The sequence below is a fragment of the Neovison vison genome, chromosome 3, assembly GCF_020171115.1.
Source record: "Neovison vison isolate M4711 chromosome 3, ASM_NN_V1, whole genome shotgun sequence".
In the NCBI taxonomy this organism is placed as follows: domain Eukaryota; kingdom Metazoa; phylum Chordata; class Mammalia; order Carnivora; family Mustelidae; genus Neogale; species Neogale vison.
This window is the reverse complement of record NC_058093.1, coordinates 65,664,308-65,680,928: the sequence shown is the minus strand read 5'-3', so window position 1 is coordinate 65,680,928 and position 16,621 is coordinate 65,664,308. Positions and strand designations below refer to the sequence as shown.

At 42.9% G+C, this 16,621-nt stretch overlaps 1 protein-coding gene across 3 annotated transcripts in view; it reads right to left on the bottom strand.

Moving 5' to 3' along the window:
• Positions 1–3,794, bottom strand: part of NOSTRIN (nitric oxide synthase trafficking) — a 57,769-nt gene extending 53,975 nt beyond the window's left edge. The window contains exon 1 of one of the 3 annotated variants that reach the window (XM_044242271.1): positions 3,610–3,794. In XM_044242271.1, coding sequence (XP_044098206.1) covers positions 3,610–3,636 — 27 coding nt within the window. In that variant the 5' untranslated portion in view covers positions 3,637–3,794. The remainder of the gene's footprint in view (positions 1–3,609) is intronic. The other 2 variants (XM_044242270.1, XM_044242272.1) reach the window with 2 other exon arrangements.
• Between the last annotated feature and the right edge of the window lie 12,827 nt (positions 3,795–16,621).

The following is a 16,621-nucleotide window of genomic DNA, read 5'->3' as shown; positions in this document are numbered from 1 at the left end:
TGGGCCACAGGACATCTATGTGGTCAGACCCAATCTGCCTCCTTATCTGTGCAAAGCACCAGAATCCCTCAGAAGTCATGGACCATTGTAACGGTTATCTTCTGTCTTAGCGCAAGTGAACATCCCATGACCCAGGCTGAGCCGCCCAGACTGGCAGGTGAGGTGGCTGGAGGAGGTGTCCCACCGCCTGGCTGGTGCTGCTTCAGCAGCTGATGGTGTTAAGGGAAGGGACAGACTATATGGAGCCCAAAATGCCTGCTTTGACAGGTTCCTACCTGGACACTGCAGAGTGAGTAAAAGCCTAATAAACTTGGTTACAGCCCATTATTTGCCCATGATTTCATGGTTTTATTTCACAGGAAGGGCTGATTTTGAAGAAAAATGGTTGGATCATTTCATTTGGAGATAGTTCGATTCCTGTCTACTGCCTTGCACCTGGATTTGAAAATTTCACTGAGCTTCTTTTTTCCTTTTCTTTCTTCCTTCCTTTCTTTGTAGGTATAGAAGCTAAACTCAGAGACATCAAGACATCAAGGCCCAGAGCCAATTATGTTCCTTTGTGAAAACAACTTCAAAACCTTCCTCAAATAAGTTCTGACATGCTTAAGATGAGTTAAAAGCCTACACAACATTTAGGCCATCTTTGTGCTACCCTGGTTACTAATAATTTGAGCATAGACACTGACAGCTACTAGCCTATCTTGGTCACTGGAGCATGAACTGAATAAGAGATTTTAAAATATTTTGGGGTATTATGGTTCTTTCGGGTGTGTTGTGAAATCTATACTTTACTCAGAATATTTTTAAAATGCATTCAAGAAAATAGCATAGGGTTACAAAAGAAACATTATATTGAAATACATTTATTATAGACATTGGGGAGGGTATGTGCTAAGGTGAGTGCTGTGAAGTGTGTAAACCTGGCGATTCACAGACCTGTACCTCTGGGGATAAAAATAAATTATATATTTATAAAAAATAAAAAAAATTATAAAAAAACATTTAAAAATTACATGTGCTCTTCAATTAACATACTAAATAACAAGTCTTCAGAATAACTTAAATTTCTAAATCACACGGAATATATACAATATTTCTAGATAATTGCAACCCCTGTGATATTATATAAAAATAGCTATGATTTTTTGGGTTACAAATCACAGACATTGTGGTAGTACCGAAGTTTGTTGCTTATATTCAGAATTGAAGTAAATTCTAAAGATTTTTTCTTTTTATTTGAAAGAGAGAGAGAGGGTGCATGAGCATGAGGGAGGGCATGGGGCGGACATGGCGAGGCATGAGGTGGGGGCACGAGGGGAGCTGCTGAGCAGGGAGCCTGACACCCAGCTCAGAGCTCCATCCCAAGACCCTGGGACAATTATCTGAGCCAAAGACAAATGCTTAACTGACTGAGCCATCCAGGTACATCTGAAGTAAATTCTAAAATTTCAGTTAGATTAGTAGAAACAAAGAGACCATGTTTTTCCCATTGAATTTCGTTTAACCACTGATTTTCATACATGGACTCCCTGGGGCAGACCAGCTTAAAACTATAGTTAAGCTAAGGCTTTATGAATTAATCATGTTCCATGCAGCCATAGGGGTGGATTGGAACATTCTGCAGGTGGGTTAAATCTTTGGGTTCTGTTTGGTTTCCTCGTGAAGCCATGTTTGTGTTTCATGAAGCCTTCATTGGCAGTCCATTCCTTTGTTTTATTCTGCCGCCAAACTGAAGATTTATCTTCTTACAACTTTATTCCCCAAGCACAAGCTACCAGGAAATCAATGTGAATCCTTGAAAATGAAACAGTTGCAAATTTAAATAAAGATTCCATGACTTTAGAGGATTTGGGAACTCTGGCCAAAGAGATCGGTATCGGCCTCCTCTTGACTCCCAGACTACCTTTGATGGCACCGGGCCCAGAGAGAAAACTTCAGGTTGTGGATAAAGATGGGAGTCCCTGAGGAGACAGCTCGGTTGAGGGAAAAGAACCCCTAAGTACGTTAAGCAGGGGGCATGAGGCTGACCCACACATGTGGTGACAGGTTCTCTTGGGGGGCTGCTCCAGAAGGAAGCATGTTTCCCAGATCCTGATCTGAAGGCAGCTTTTGAAAAGAACATCAGGCTACTAGTTTGTGTTTGTGTTGCTCCCTTAACTTAACTTGGTCCTACTTTCTCTCTCTTCTATCTACTCTTCATGTGGTCCTGACTTTCTTCTTTGGTGACTGTTGCCGTCAAGTTTTTGCCTCCACTTACCCCATCCCTGCCTTGCTCAACTACCCCCATGCAAAAACATCATCAGGGTATCGGTGGGAAGAAAGGAAAGGAGGTAACCTTTGGAAGGGGGCAAATGCAGAGAGAGAAAAATAAACAGCAAATACAGAACGATAAAAGACTTTTTTTTTTTTTTAATTGTCTGTGCTTACCAATGAAGAAAAGATTGGGAAGGAGGAAACGGAGGGGGAGAATTTTCCATCTTAGAATCTATATACAACTATATTGTTGGAATTCGTTTTTACGTTGTTAGACACATATTTACTTTTGCATTTAAAAAATGAAAGTAGACAGAACCTGCTATTACCCGGTCATTATTAATAGTACCAGTCAATGCTCTTCATCTCTTCTAGCCCATCTGATTCATGAACTGATTTTGTGGGTTCGCCTTGACAGCTCCACCGTCTTTAAACCTGTGCTTGTCCATTGTGGAAACAAAAATGTAACCAGTAATCCCCAGCCGCTCTTCTTTATGGCTCTCCTGCAGCCCTCATTTATCTGCTTTTCTACAGTCTGTTATTGTAAGGGAGTTTTTTTTGATAAAATACTCGAGGGATGAATGCCACTCCTTGCTTCTGATGTGACCGATCTTGGTTTTCTGCCACCCTTTACTGAGCTAACACCCTGATGATTCTAGATTATTTTACGTCCACAGTATAGGAGCACCCCCCCTCAACCCCCGGCCACGTGTCTTATTTTAATTGCTCCTTATTTCCTAAATTTCATCTCTGCTATTTCTGTTGACCACCTCACACCATCTTCGGACTCTTGACCCATCTTCTGTTTTTGATAACACTCCCAGAACTAAACACACAAGTTGGGAGACCAGTCTGAGAATCACTGGAGGCCAGGCAGGGTGGGGGCGCCTGTCCTTCCACTTGCAGGCCTTACAATTCTGGACTCTACAGGATGTGGAGAAATATGCCAAAACCTCCCGCCCCGACTTCATTCACAGAGCCCTAAGCTGCCTGCGGGTTCTGAGCATCTGGGTAGCTGCTCTCCACACCATGTTGGTCCCTTGGGCATCTGTCTTCAGAATGTTTTCCAAACAGCCACATCTGTAAGCAAATATGATGCTATACCCACTCAAAGTTGTTCCAACCATATGAGAATAAAAGATGACAATTATTAACCTGCCCTGTCATTTGCTAGAAAGGGTTGTTTGCAATCAAACCAAAGAAAAGCCACAAGACTTTTGTATCACGTCCAGTGTCTAAACACGTTTATCCTCAGAATGTCTCAAATTCCTTAAGTTTAAACCCATTAATATATAAACTGAGCCCTCTACGGCCGCCCTCTCACCCACAGGCGCAAAACCACACGGAGCTACTCACCGAGCAATCTGTCAGCGGGTCCCTCATGTTGGAATGTTTTTCCTTCTGTCCTTTTACCTACGCTCCGGCGTTCAGTGTTCGAGAAAGTACAATCAAGGTTGGGTGTGTCCTGGACTTCCCGCAGTCAAAGGGCCTCGAGTGCGTCAGTCCCTGTCAAACACCCTGAGGAGGAAGTCCCGGCCCAGCACTTTCATCCCGTTTGTTTCCTGAAAAAGCAAAGAACTGCTCTGGGTCAAGAGAGCCGGGCTGACATGTTGAGAATGACTTCCGTAAACACTTAGAGGGCAGAATACTGAGTCCTAAACTGCCTGACTTTGCGAGGAGGCCCAGAAGCCGTCAAGTGTCCCAAGAATTCGGGTGTTCGGGGTAGATACTGAGGATGCCCCGTCTCCCGGCCGACTGTATTTATCACATTTTTAAATTTTCTTTATTTCATGACGTTTTGGCATGTTGGGGCCTTTCAGACCTAAGGAGGGACGGCCCCTCCTGGGGTTAGCTAATTCCTAGAGATAACAAACAACTTGCCTGTGAGAGTGACTTTGATATGCAAACTGACCAATCCTGAGCTTTGATGCCCCCAACCCCCTTCTTTATCTAACACACACACACACACACACACACACATACTGGGAGTCACTATTCCCCCCAAATCAAATCACCCCAGGGCCAGGTACCAAACAATTAGGACCACACTCACAGAACTATGACCACAGTAGGAAAATGTCTAGAAAAGTCTATGGGGAGCAAGACACACATTAACCACCTCACAGGGCCTAACTCAACTCAACCCTCATTCTCAGAACTCATTCTCAGAACAGTCATTCTCCCTCCAAGAGGCCAAACTATGAAGTTAAGGAGGGTTTTCCTATGTTCACCCTCACTTTCTTGTTTATTATTACTCAAAAGAGTAAACAGTAAACTAGAAATCCACTACCAGAAACTTATTCATTGCTTTCTCTGCACCCAGTCATCAATCCATAGATTTCCAGCTAAAGTCTTGTTGCCTTTCAGCCGCCATTTGCCTTTCGGCGGCCATTTGCTGGGCTGTGGGCACTTTTGGTATGACTGGCAGGCCCCCAGTCTGAGAGTCAGGAGAAGCCAGTGGCACATTACAGAGCTGCTCGGGGTGGTCAAACTCTATCCATCTACCCTAGGTATGCAGGCTCCTTCAAAGTCCCTAGAAATAAAAAATGAAGAGGAAGGAGTCAGGGGGGAAGAGATGCTGTCTTGCAATCTGATGGAGAAGAGTGCTCCATAGTCAGGGAATCATCATTCACACAGTGCTCTCCTCTTAGCTTCTCCCAAGGGCGTTTACCAATGGGGGTTCCAACATGGAGCAGTAGCAAGTAGGGGCGAGAATCAGATCAGGTCACTCGGCATTCTGAAAGACATGTAGAGACAGGTTAAAAACTGAAGTTAATAAGTCATTTGGATACCCACTGGGCGGCTTCCCGGCCACCAGAGATTGTAGATCAACTTGGCTGGAACTTTGGTTGGAGGGCCTGGGCAGCTCAGAGCCTTCCTTCTGACTTCCCAGGCTCTTGGTCTTATTTCAGCTCTAGCTCTGTTCAAAATGGGGAGATCGGCCTCCCTTGCTGGTTTGCACAAGAAATGCCATCACACCACACTTACTGGGATCTTCATGGCCCTATTGAAGATTGGTAGGGTGTTGCTGCCCCCATCGTCCTCATGTGTATCTCTCCCAGCAGGCTGACTAGTTTTCCTTTAGGCTTCTGACATCTGCTAAACTAAAATACCTTCCTGTGGCTGCAGTAGTCTCCTCACAGACTGCTGTGAGGGTAGCAGGGTATCCGGGCTGAATCTGGCCTAAAAACTAGACTTTGGCTATTTGTTGAGCTTTTCAGAGAAGTGTTTGAATCTGAAGGGAAAAAAAAATTGATTCTGGAGATCAGAAAGAGGGTTGTATCAGTTATCCATTTTCAGTGATGCTGTGTAACAAACAACACCCAGTGGTTTCAAATGGCACAGACCTTCCTTGGTTCACGGGTGTGTGGTTTAGCTGGGTGGTACTTCGGGTCTCCTCAGAATCCCTCATGTGAAAGCAGGTCATCTACACACACTGTTGATCTTGGCTGGGCTTGCCAGCATGGCTCTTCGGGGTTCTGCTGGGCAGATGGTTGGCTTCAGGCTGAGGCAATTTTTCTTCAGCCCCTAGTCAAACCAGAGCTGTTCAAAGGGCCTGGTGAGGAGATGAGAGTGAGTAAAAGCACCCAAGACCTCTTGAGGTGCAGGCTTGGAATTGACATATTATCACTTCAGCCACATTCAGCTGACAAAAGCCTTTCACAGACCAGCCCAGATTCATGGAGGTGGGGGAGATTTCACCCCTGATACAGAGAAGGCAGGAAATTGGGATTAGTTTTACATTAAATTCACTACAATGGTCAGTCAATATTTGTTCTTGAATGATGAAAAAGATAAGGCAGAAAAGATGACGGAGGGCATGGCTGCTACTGGCCATCCTCTCCCTTGCCCCAGTTCAACCTCAGGGGACATGTTTGGAACTCCGGCAGAGACTGAGTTTATGGAGAGAAATAAAGAATTAATTCTCTAATAACTTTAGACACAGACTTGGAGATCCATTATTCCTTTTGACCCAAAGAACAAAGCAAAGCACACTCACCCTGGGGTGGCTGGTGGGGGAGGAACAAACAGCCAATCGGGCTCTCTAGGGTGTCTCCAGCACCAGAGGCTGTCACTGGTGAGGCACCTGGGCGTGAGTACATTTGTCCTTGCACCTCCGAGAACCCCTTTCCCCTGACTCCCAGATATGGTCCCGGGAGACTGGCAGAAGGGAGCTGAGTTCCTATGCGAGCATGAGTGAGAAAAGCCTTGTAGTTTTGGAATTAATATTATGAGGAAGGAAGAACTCCTGCACTCTTCAAGGTCCTTCTGGTCACAGTAAGACTCAAATTGACATGAAACAAATTAACAGGAGAAAATAGAATTTAATACTAGCATATGTACAGGAAGGCCACATAAGGAAATTCCAAAGACAATCAGGCAAAATGAGATATACATGTCATTCTGAACTAAGGTAAGAGGGCAAGACTGTGGGTCTTCAAAGAGAAAAAATGGAATTTTCAAGAAGAATAAAAAAAAAAGAGTAAATGTTTGGTAAATCAATGCTTGCTAGGCCACTCAGAGACAGTGGGACCAGGAGAAGACTTTGAACAAATAGGACCTCTCAGGTTCTTCCCTGTCTGCCATCCCTAGTTTATATTGTATTGTAGTTATCTATTATGATAGCTCTCTTCCTAAAGCAGTTCCTTTGTCTAAATTCTTTTATGCAGTAGTGGAGGAAGGTAAAGAGCTTTTCCTGAAACTGTGGGGTTTGGGGTACTTTTTAAATCAAAATCATCTTCACGTCAAATGGCCTATCTTGGGGCAACCTGTCGTTGACTGGCATTGATAATAACATCATTCTCTATCTATAGGTAAATGAGAACTATATAAAGTGTAGCATCTCACAGAAGGAATACTAAAATGTTTGGTTCCCAAGGCATCCTTTGAGTTCTTTGTCTTCAGGTTTGTCTCTGACTTTTATATGCTTTCTCTGGCTTCTTTCCAGCCCAGGTGCCCAACTTGACTCATTGACTGACATCTCAGACGTCGATCTTCGGGCTTCCTTTCCCTGTCTATGCATAGCATTTGTATTCCTGGAGTGGCATCTCTGCAGAGAGAAAACTCGCAGTGGACTCCCTTGGGTCTAGCCTGAAAGCCACTTCACCATACTCCACTCAACTCATTCACCACTGCCTCTGAGAGGAGTCAATGACACAGTAACATTTGTTAAGTGCTTATAAGCAGTTTTTGGGTATTGCTAATTCAGAAAGACACAGGAGCTTGAATGTAATAGAGATTAAGGGCAATTCATAACTTGCCTTGGAAGTTTCTTTAAGATGCCAAAGCATGTAAAAAATTGGAAATGGCACAAACATCTGTCACCAGGGACCAATGAAACCACTGTGATAAAAAGTATGGCATTCCTCAAAAAATTAAAAATAGAAATACCATATGATCCAGTAAAATAGAAATACCATATGATCCAGTAATTTCAAAAAAAATTAAAAATAGAAATACCATATGGTTCAGTAAATACTAGCTTTTTACCCAAACCAAAACACTAATTCAAAAAGACATATGCACCCCTCTGCTTATTATAGCTTTATCTACAATGGCCAAGATATGGAAGCAATCCATGTCCATTGATCAATGAACGGATAAAGATGTGGTGTGAATGTATATGCACACACACACACGCAATGGAATATTACTCAGCCATAAAAAAGAATGAGATCTTGCCTTTTTCAGTAGTTTGGACGGACTATGGACAGAGGGTAGGCTAAATGAAATAAGTCAGGCAGAGAAAGATAAATACCATATGCTTTCACTTATATGTGGAATCTAAAAGATAGAACAAATGAACAAACAAGCAAATGACTGAAGCAGACCCATAAATACAGAGAACAAGCTGATGATGATGGCCAGAGGAGAAGAGTGGGGAGATGGGCAAAGTGGGAGAAGGGGAGTGGGAGGTACAGGCTTCCAGTGACAACATGAATGAGGCACAATAATGAAAGGCACAGCATAGGGAGTATATCAATAGTACTATAATAGCATTGTATGGGGACAGCTAGGATCTATACTTGTGGTGATCATAGCACATCATATAAACTTGTTGAATCACACTATGTTGTACATCTAAGTAACATTATGTATCAACTACACTTCAATAAAAATTAATTAAACAGTATCACAACCGGGTTAAATCCTTTATGGTAATATGGGCTCACATTTAGAGGACTTACCACCTGTCCAGTGCTATTCTAACTGCTTTACAGTACTAACTTATTTAATCCCCATGACAATAATTTGAGATAGATCTGTATTGTTTTCATCTTTCTAATACACATAGGGTCACTGGGGCGCAGATGTCACTAAACCCCGAGACCTAACCTTACTGCTCTCTTGCTTGTACCCACCCACCTTGTCTCACATTTTCCCTTAAGCTCTTCTTTCCAGCTTATCTCTTGCTTCAGGCAAAGGACCCTACAGGCAGGACATCCCAAAAAGGAAACTGAAACTACCCCTCAGGCAATAACAACTGCCCAAAGGAAGAGCTCTCCTGGCCCAGACCACCCAGACCAGTTTGAGGTAACCCCCCCCACATTTGCACCTGTGCAGATGGACCATGGAGTGACCTCTGGGATGAACAACAGTTATCTTTATCTCATTATTACCCTAAAATCTCTGCCCAAGGAAGAGCACAAGCCTTGTTTGTATAACATACAATGTTGCCTTAAGGTGCATGCGCAGCCTATGCCTGCCTTTATATAGGAACCCATTCACCCTTGCCTGGGGAGTCATGGCTTCGGAAGTTATGCCCCATGATCTCCTTATTTGCTGAAAATAATATTTCCTTATGTGACAACTCACCTGGTGTAGCTTCTATGACTCACCAAGAAGAGAACTCATGTTGGTGACACGGGATGGTTAAATGACTTACCCAAGGTCGTGCAGTTAGTAGTGGTGTAGCTGGGACTCATCTGACTCTAACGCTTCCATGTTTAGTTACTGCACTACGTTGCCGGTCAACCCAAACAGTGGGATACAAAATACCCAAGAATTGATGACGGAGTATAAAATATTTACTTATACATATTGACGTAGAAACAGGTTGCAAAAGAATACGTAGGATTCTAGTTTGGTACATATATAAGAAAAAAAGATCTGGACACACATACACTAGATAGACAAGAGCATACCCCTGACAGCTGAGACTACGGAAGTCTCCTACTTGGCATACATTTCTGGATGATATTCACATCTGAACCAAGCATACATTGCTTTAGAAACAAAATAAGACAAATAACACTTAAGAGAGAGTAACAGTCACACTAACTTTAATTTTTTAAAAGGAAAAACTGATCAGTGAAATGATGTCAGCCAGCCTTGTTAGTTCGTACCTCCAGACTTTGCACAACGCAGGTCCCTTCTACCTTTATGTAGAGTCAAAGTCAACCTAGCTGACTTTGCGTTCTCTCCAAAGCCCAGACACTACACTCTCACCTTTGTCTACCATTATTCATTGCACATACCTCTTTCGATTCGTTTATTCCACTGTATTGAAATTATTAGTTTAATGGTCTGCCTCCCACATTCCTCAGCCTGCTCTTTATAACAAAGTGCCTGGAGCAAGGAACTGTTCAATAAATACTTGTTTTCATTTCACCGGATTCCTTACTGAGAAAGTGACCTCATTAGCTAGTTCCTTTCCATTGACAAGACAGGCAACGTTGCTTATGGGCAGACCTCTATCTTCAGTTCTCAGGAAGCAGAGTTCAAAACATTGAGGATGAAGATAAAGGTGACCTTCTGGGCAGGAACTCTAAAATGGGAAATGGCCCAAATGCACTTGAGAATCTCTGACACTCTTATTAAAAATGGCCTTGACAAACAGGAAACTGAGAAGGAATCAAAAGAATCCCCAAGGACCACTTAAGAGAACTTGCTTATAGATTTTTTGGTTAAAAAGGTAGAAAGAGATGAGATAAGAGTCTTGGGACCAAAGATAAAATCAAAGAGGGGTCTTATGCTAAGAATACATTTGAGAAAGCTGGAGTCTAAGATGAGCTATGTTTTGCAAACTTTGCTGAGCATGTATAAGAGAATTTTCACTATTTCCCCAGCAAGAGGGATGTGGCTTCCCCAGCAGCTGGCCTGTGTCCCCAGTGACAGAGTGAGCAGGAGGGCTGGGCCACACTGCCGGGTTCTAGGGCTCAGGAGGTCAGACAGAGAGGCCTGCTGGCAACTCACCACATCTAAGCACCCTGACATACCTTGCCGGGGCCATCCCATTTCCGAGTCCTGGACGAAGCCGACTCCACGTCTTGTGTGAGCTGACAGACTACAGATACTGTCTCCGTGGCCATGTCAGGCCCCTGAGAACCATGGACAGTATTTATGAGACAGACGCCACTCCCACCCATCACCCTCAGGGAGCAGCGTAGAAGCAATCTCATTCTGACTAAATTGCTTTTTTATTTTTAGTCTCTGGTTGCTACAGTGATTAGTGTGCCTAATTTCCATATCTTCCCAAAGCTGAAAAATACATTTCTAAAGCCTTGCCTTAATGCATACATTTAAAAAAAAAAAAAAAGTAACTTTGCCTAAACCCTCAGGTTGGGGAAAAAAATCCTTCTCATTTAGAAGCGCTAATGAGTGTTTTATGCTGTAACAGGAGCAGGGAGGCACACAGGGATATCAGGATTGTCAACAGTCAGCCTGATCTGTAGCATCTGAGGTAACTCTTATGCTCGACTCATATTAATTATATTGTGGTTTTTAAAGCTGCACAAAATAAGCCTTTTTACCACTTTCCGCTTCATAAAGAATAACCTGATTTTTAAATTGAAGTCCAAAGGGTCATAAGTGACTTTGTAAACACACACTAGACTTGCATTCAATGTGCTTAAGTGAATTGTCACTGTGCGTGTCCCAGTTCCATATATATTAATTTAAAATCTCCAGGCGTTAATAGAGAATAAAGATGAAATTAAATAGACTAAATTGCCTCAGACAAATTAGCATACGTTTACTTTTCCCTCATAAGCCATAGGAAATGAAGACTAATGGACAACTAATTAATAATCAAGTCATCCTACAGCAATGATTGATGGCTTTAACTTTGAAAAAAAAAGCACAAGAAGAATATTTTACAACCAAATGATGTTATCTCTTCATTTGATCACCTATGTTAATAGTCATGTGCATTTACTTCCATTTTTCTAAGCTCATCTAGGGCCAGTCTTAGAGATTTCAGTTAATATGCACGTCGGAATGTCCAGGTTAGGTCTGCTTTAGTCTCCAGGGAAAAATAGGAGTTTGACAGCCTTGCACATGTAAATAAAATGTCACCTGCGGGATTTATTTGCCTTTTCCAATTTGGTTATATATCCATGTTATAAATCATCAATTTATAGTTATTCCCTATAACACTGCCAGGTATGAAGATAGAACCTCAGAAAGAAAACGAAAGCTCTCCAAGTGATTATTTATTGTGGTGCCTTCTGTACCCGGGGCTGAGGGGCTGGAGATGGGCATGGAGACGAGAGGGAGTTTCACACATTTGGAATTTCGTATGATGTGCCTGCATTATCTATGTGGACGTAGAAACTGATGTATTGGTTAAAGCTGTCGCATACCTCTGGGACTGAGGGCACACAGGGTTTGGAGCCCGTTTACTCAGAACTTAGGTTCAGCCAACCAGTTCCATGTATGTGCTTAGAAACACTCCCCCTTCTGTCTTCAAGTTATTTCACCCGTTAGTCAGCTTCTCCCCCAACCGGAAATGGTTCTCCAGAAAATTACTCTTTCTGTCTTTTCGGATCTCCGGAGCATTTTATACAATTGGTAATTCATTGATGATTGCTCACTCACTCACTCACTCCTTCAGTGGGGTTTTCACGCAGCATCCTCTCTGATCCAGGCATAATGAGGTGTCCAACAACAAATAAATTCGAATCCCTCTTACAGGGAGCTCAGCACGATGAAGGAAGGACACATAATACTGTGATAGATTATATAAAAGAGGTCTGTACAGAAATGTGATGGGAATTCCAAAGAGGTACCCAGCTCATCCCGACTGGGAAAGGGGAGATGCCAGAAAACACAGGTGAGAGTTGGTTACACCTGCTGGGGGGCACATATTATATTGTCTGTTAGTGTGTGTTGGTGCATTCGGGGAATTCTAAATCCCACAAGAATTCCTTGAGCACACAGCATGGGGGACCTTGGCATGGGACCTTAGAGTTAGTAAGGCTGAAGTGATACAGAGCCTCGACAGCGAAAGATTCGGGCGCCATGTTTTGGCTTTAACCCAAAGGTAATTAGAGCCATATAGGAGTCTTTTTCCATATAGAGTTTTAAGGACATTGTGATATTCAGGTGTGCATTGTAGACTAATCACTCTGACAACAGCACGGAGACTCTTAAAAAGACAGAGCTAAGAATCAGAAAGAGAGGGGCCCTGTTGCCAGGAACCAGGGGAAAAATGGCGAGGCCTTAACTAACACAGAGAGAAAGGGGTAGGGTTTTAAAATGGAACCAGCAGGACTCAGTGATGGATTGGATTGGGAGTCAACAGTGAAGGAGTGAGAGGCTCTAGAGCAAAGTCCAGGCTTCTGGTATCCTCCCTAAAATCCCTTTCCCTATGGCCTCTCTGGGAGGCACCAGAGGGTAGGAATTAATAATTAGGCTTTGGAGTGTGAAAAATGTGGGTTCAAAAGTTGGTTATACTATACATTAGTATGCTTATTTGAGGGAAATTTTTTTTTTAAGATTTTTATTTATTTGTCAGAGAGAGAGAGAGAGTACACAAGCGGGGAGAGGGGCAGAGAGGCAAAGGGAGAAGCAGGCTCCCCGCCAAGCAAGGGGCCCAATGTGGGACTCGATCCCAGGATCCTGAGCCGAAGACAGACGCTTAACTGACTGAGCCACCCAGGTGTCCTGGGGGATATTCCCCAACCCTTTTTCGCTTTGGTTTTCTGATATGCAAACTGGACGTAAAAATATCACATGCTTCACAGCGGAGTATGCGTAATAAATGTTCAATGAACACTGTTTATTATTACTGTTACCATTTTAATTTATTTTGGCATAACAAGACATTATTAAAGATGATTGTTTATTATACTTGTGAAGCACTGATGAATACAACTACTAGAATTCAAAAGCTTGCAAAAACTAACATGACTACTCACCAAACAATTTAGAATTTTTTTTTTTAAAGATTTTTAAAAGCTTATTTATTTGAGCGTGAGAGTGAGAGAGAGAGAGAGCAAGAGAGATCACGAGCAGGGACAAGGGTAGAGAGGAAAGCAGACTCCCTGCCGAGCAAGGGAGCCCGATGCAGGACTCAATCCCAGGACCCTAGGATCATGACCTGAGCTGAAGGCAGCCACTTCACCGAATGAGCCACCCAGGTACCTGAAACAATTTTGAATTCTTGAAAAGTTTTAACTAACGCATTTTCTTCTTTCACTAAACTTCCCTTTAATAGGCTGAGGGAGGCATTTAGTATTATTACTTTATTGCTCTTGGAACTTAAAGATGGCATTCTCATTTTTTAAAAGAGTCCTTACTGCATCTAAATATTTGAAAATTTCTTGAGATATTACTAGGGTTTTGAAAACAAAGATACTGATTTAAAAAATTATCTCAAAGTTACAGGCAAATTGCAAGTTCAGGACACAGAATTTTTTTCTATTTTTTACATCTTAGTATTTAGCGTGTATTTACTACAAGCAAGGACATTCTTCAACAAAACCACAATACAACCGTCAGTGGCAGGAAATTAACATTGATTGATTACAGCAATCTACTCCTCAGTTCCACCAATTGTCCTAATTACATTCTCCATAGCAACAGGATCCAATTCAGAAGCCTGCTTTGCATTCAGTTGTCACGTCTCTTTTTAGTGTCTCCTTCGCTCTGGAAGTTTTCAGTCTTTGGTTGACTTTCATGCCATTGACACATTTGAAGATTACCAATTAATTATTTGCAGAATGCCCCTCAATTTGCATAGATCTGATAAATGCATCTTCGGCAGGAGTATCACAGAAGCGATGCTGCTTTCTTACTGCATCCAATCAAGTGACTCGGGATTTCATTTGTCCCATTACTGATGACATTTACTTGATTAGGATGCTGTCTGCCAGGCTTCTTGGCTGTGAAATGACTACTTTCACCTTTGTAGTTAATAAATATTTTGTGGGGGAGGTACCATGAAAGTAAGCAAATACCTCGTTCCTTTCAGTTTAAAGTTTAAACTTTCAGTTTATTCATTTGTTAATTTACATGAATTCCATTTCCCTTGTTATTCAATGCATTATAATCAATTACTATGATTCATTTTGGTGCACAAAGTGCCTCAGATTTGGCCAGCGAGAGGCCCTACAACTTGGTTTTGCGTCCTTAAACCATTTCCCCAACATTCTTTGCGCACTTTCTTGTTTCCTGGCTCAAAAAAATCCTCCCTTTCAGCCTGTGCTCTCCTGCCCAGCCCAAGATTCAGCCACTTCTTCAGGAGGCTGGTTCCTTTTAGTGGAAAATGGACTTAGGACTTAGGATGGATTAAAAACCAAGACCTGGGGTCCTCGCCGCGCTGGCCCGGGAGTCACGGGCGGACAGCTGGGAATGTATTGAGATACACTCACATACACCCAGAGAGATGTTTACCTCTGCACTTACATTGATATCTACCTACATATTGAAAGCCATGACTTTACATGGATGCTTATAATAATTTTAATCCAATACTATACTTACTCCATATTCTTCTGCTCCATATATAAAATTCCCTTTCCTACCAGGAAGAAGTTGGCTGCCGTTGTTGTTCCATTCCCCTGCATACAGCCGTTCTCCTACTGCAGCCACCCTGACTTTCCACTCTCTGACTTCCCATCCAGGGTCCTCCCACACAGGCATGACCTTGTCATCCCAGCTAGGCTTGATAACTGATGTTGGGCCCCCTCTGCACCCCACAGCCCAGCTGATTCTCTGGGCTGTACTACCCTCCTCTGCAGACACTTCCATAAGCCCATGTGGCCTTCAGCACTGCACTCTGGGCCACCACGTGTCCCTCACCTGGCAGAAACATCCGCCCTGCTTTGTCCCATCGGAGAGCTTTGGAGCTGAACAGTTCAGGAAGAGAAGGGAAGGAAGAGAGAAAGAGACAGAAGGGAGGCTGAGAATTCTCATGAACACACTGTATTTCTTCCTATCTTTGTTATCGCAGAGTTCTTTGCTGACTTGGCTTTTTCCTCTACCCCTCTAGTGGAGGGATGTCCCAAGGTTCTGCCTTAGCAGGCAATGGAGAAATGCCCCAGAGCTCTGGCCAAGTTATCTGTATTGCTGCCTCCTGGATCTGAGCCCAAGGCAAGGTTCTACTTCTCTTTGTGCACCCAGCTCTTGATCTGAAATAATGGAAGTAATGTTGATACCTAGTTACAGTCCATCTTGCCAATTTTGGGTAGATATTTCCAAATGAACGAGCTCATGAACTCAAATTCAAAATGTAGACGTTAACTCATTTTTTCCTTCCAAAACTTCTTTATCTTCCTGAAACTCTTATTTCTGTAAATACAGACATCCATTCTACAAGCATTTATCAAGCGCTAACTATGTAGCAAATGTGTTGGCTAAGGATCCAGATAGAAAAAGCAAGTTCTTTGCCCCCAGGTTGCTTACAGTCCAGCGAGGGGGAGTGTGGTAAGTACTCTGATGGAGTTCAGTGGTTGCTCTTTTCTTCTCTAGGAAGAGCACCACATTCCAAGCGACTAAGTCTTTCTGGGAGGAGGAATCCTGGGTTAATCTTGAAGGCCATATGAGAGTTGCCTCTACAGAAAAGAGGTAAAAGGCCTTTGAGGCAGAGTGGGGCCACTGTGCTGGAGATGTAACATAGCATAGCCCGTCTGAGACCACAGACTCGGGACCTGGTCAAGAGGTGTGGAGAGGGATGAGGATAGACTGAAGGGCATCAGTGGTCAGGCTACAAAGAGGCAGAGGTCATGCGGACGGCCGTGTTCCCTGGTTCTCACCATGCCTCTGTCTCCAATGTCCTTCCTCTTCCCACTTGACTCATCCAAATTCATTCTTGGCTTTCACCTTGAAGTCTTCTCATCTGATTCTGGGACAACTTCTCCCTCCTCTGACCTTTTCTGTGATTACTATCCGAACAATAGATTTGATAAGATGATAATGATAATGTCATGTCTATAGAGTAATTATCATTGTCAAAAACCTTTTGCCTTTGTCATAGACTTTTTTTTTTTTTTTTTTTTTTTTTTTTTTTTTTTCCCAATTTATTTATTTTCAGAAAAACAGTATTCATTATTTTTTCACCACACCCAGTGCTCCATGCAAGCTGTGCCCTCTATAATACCCACCACCTGGTACCCCAACCTCCCACCCCCCCGCCACTTCAAAC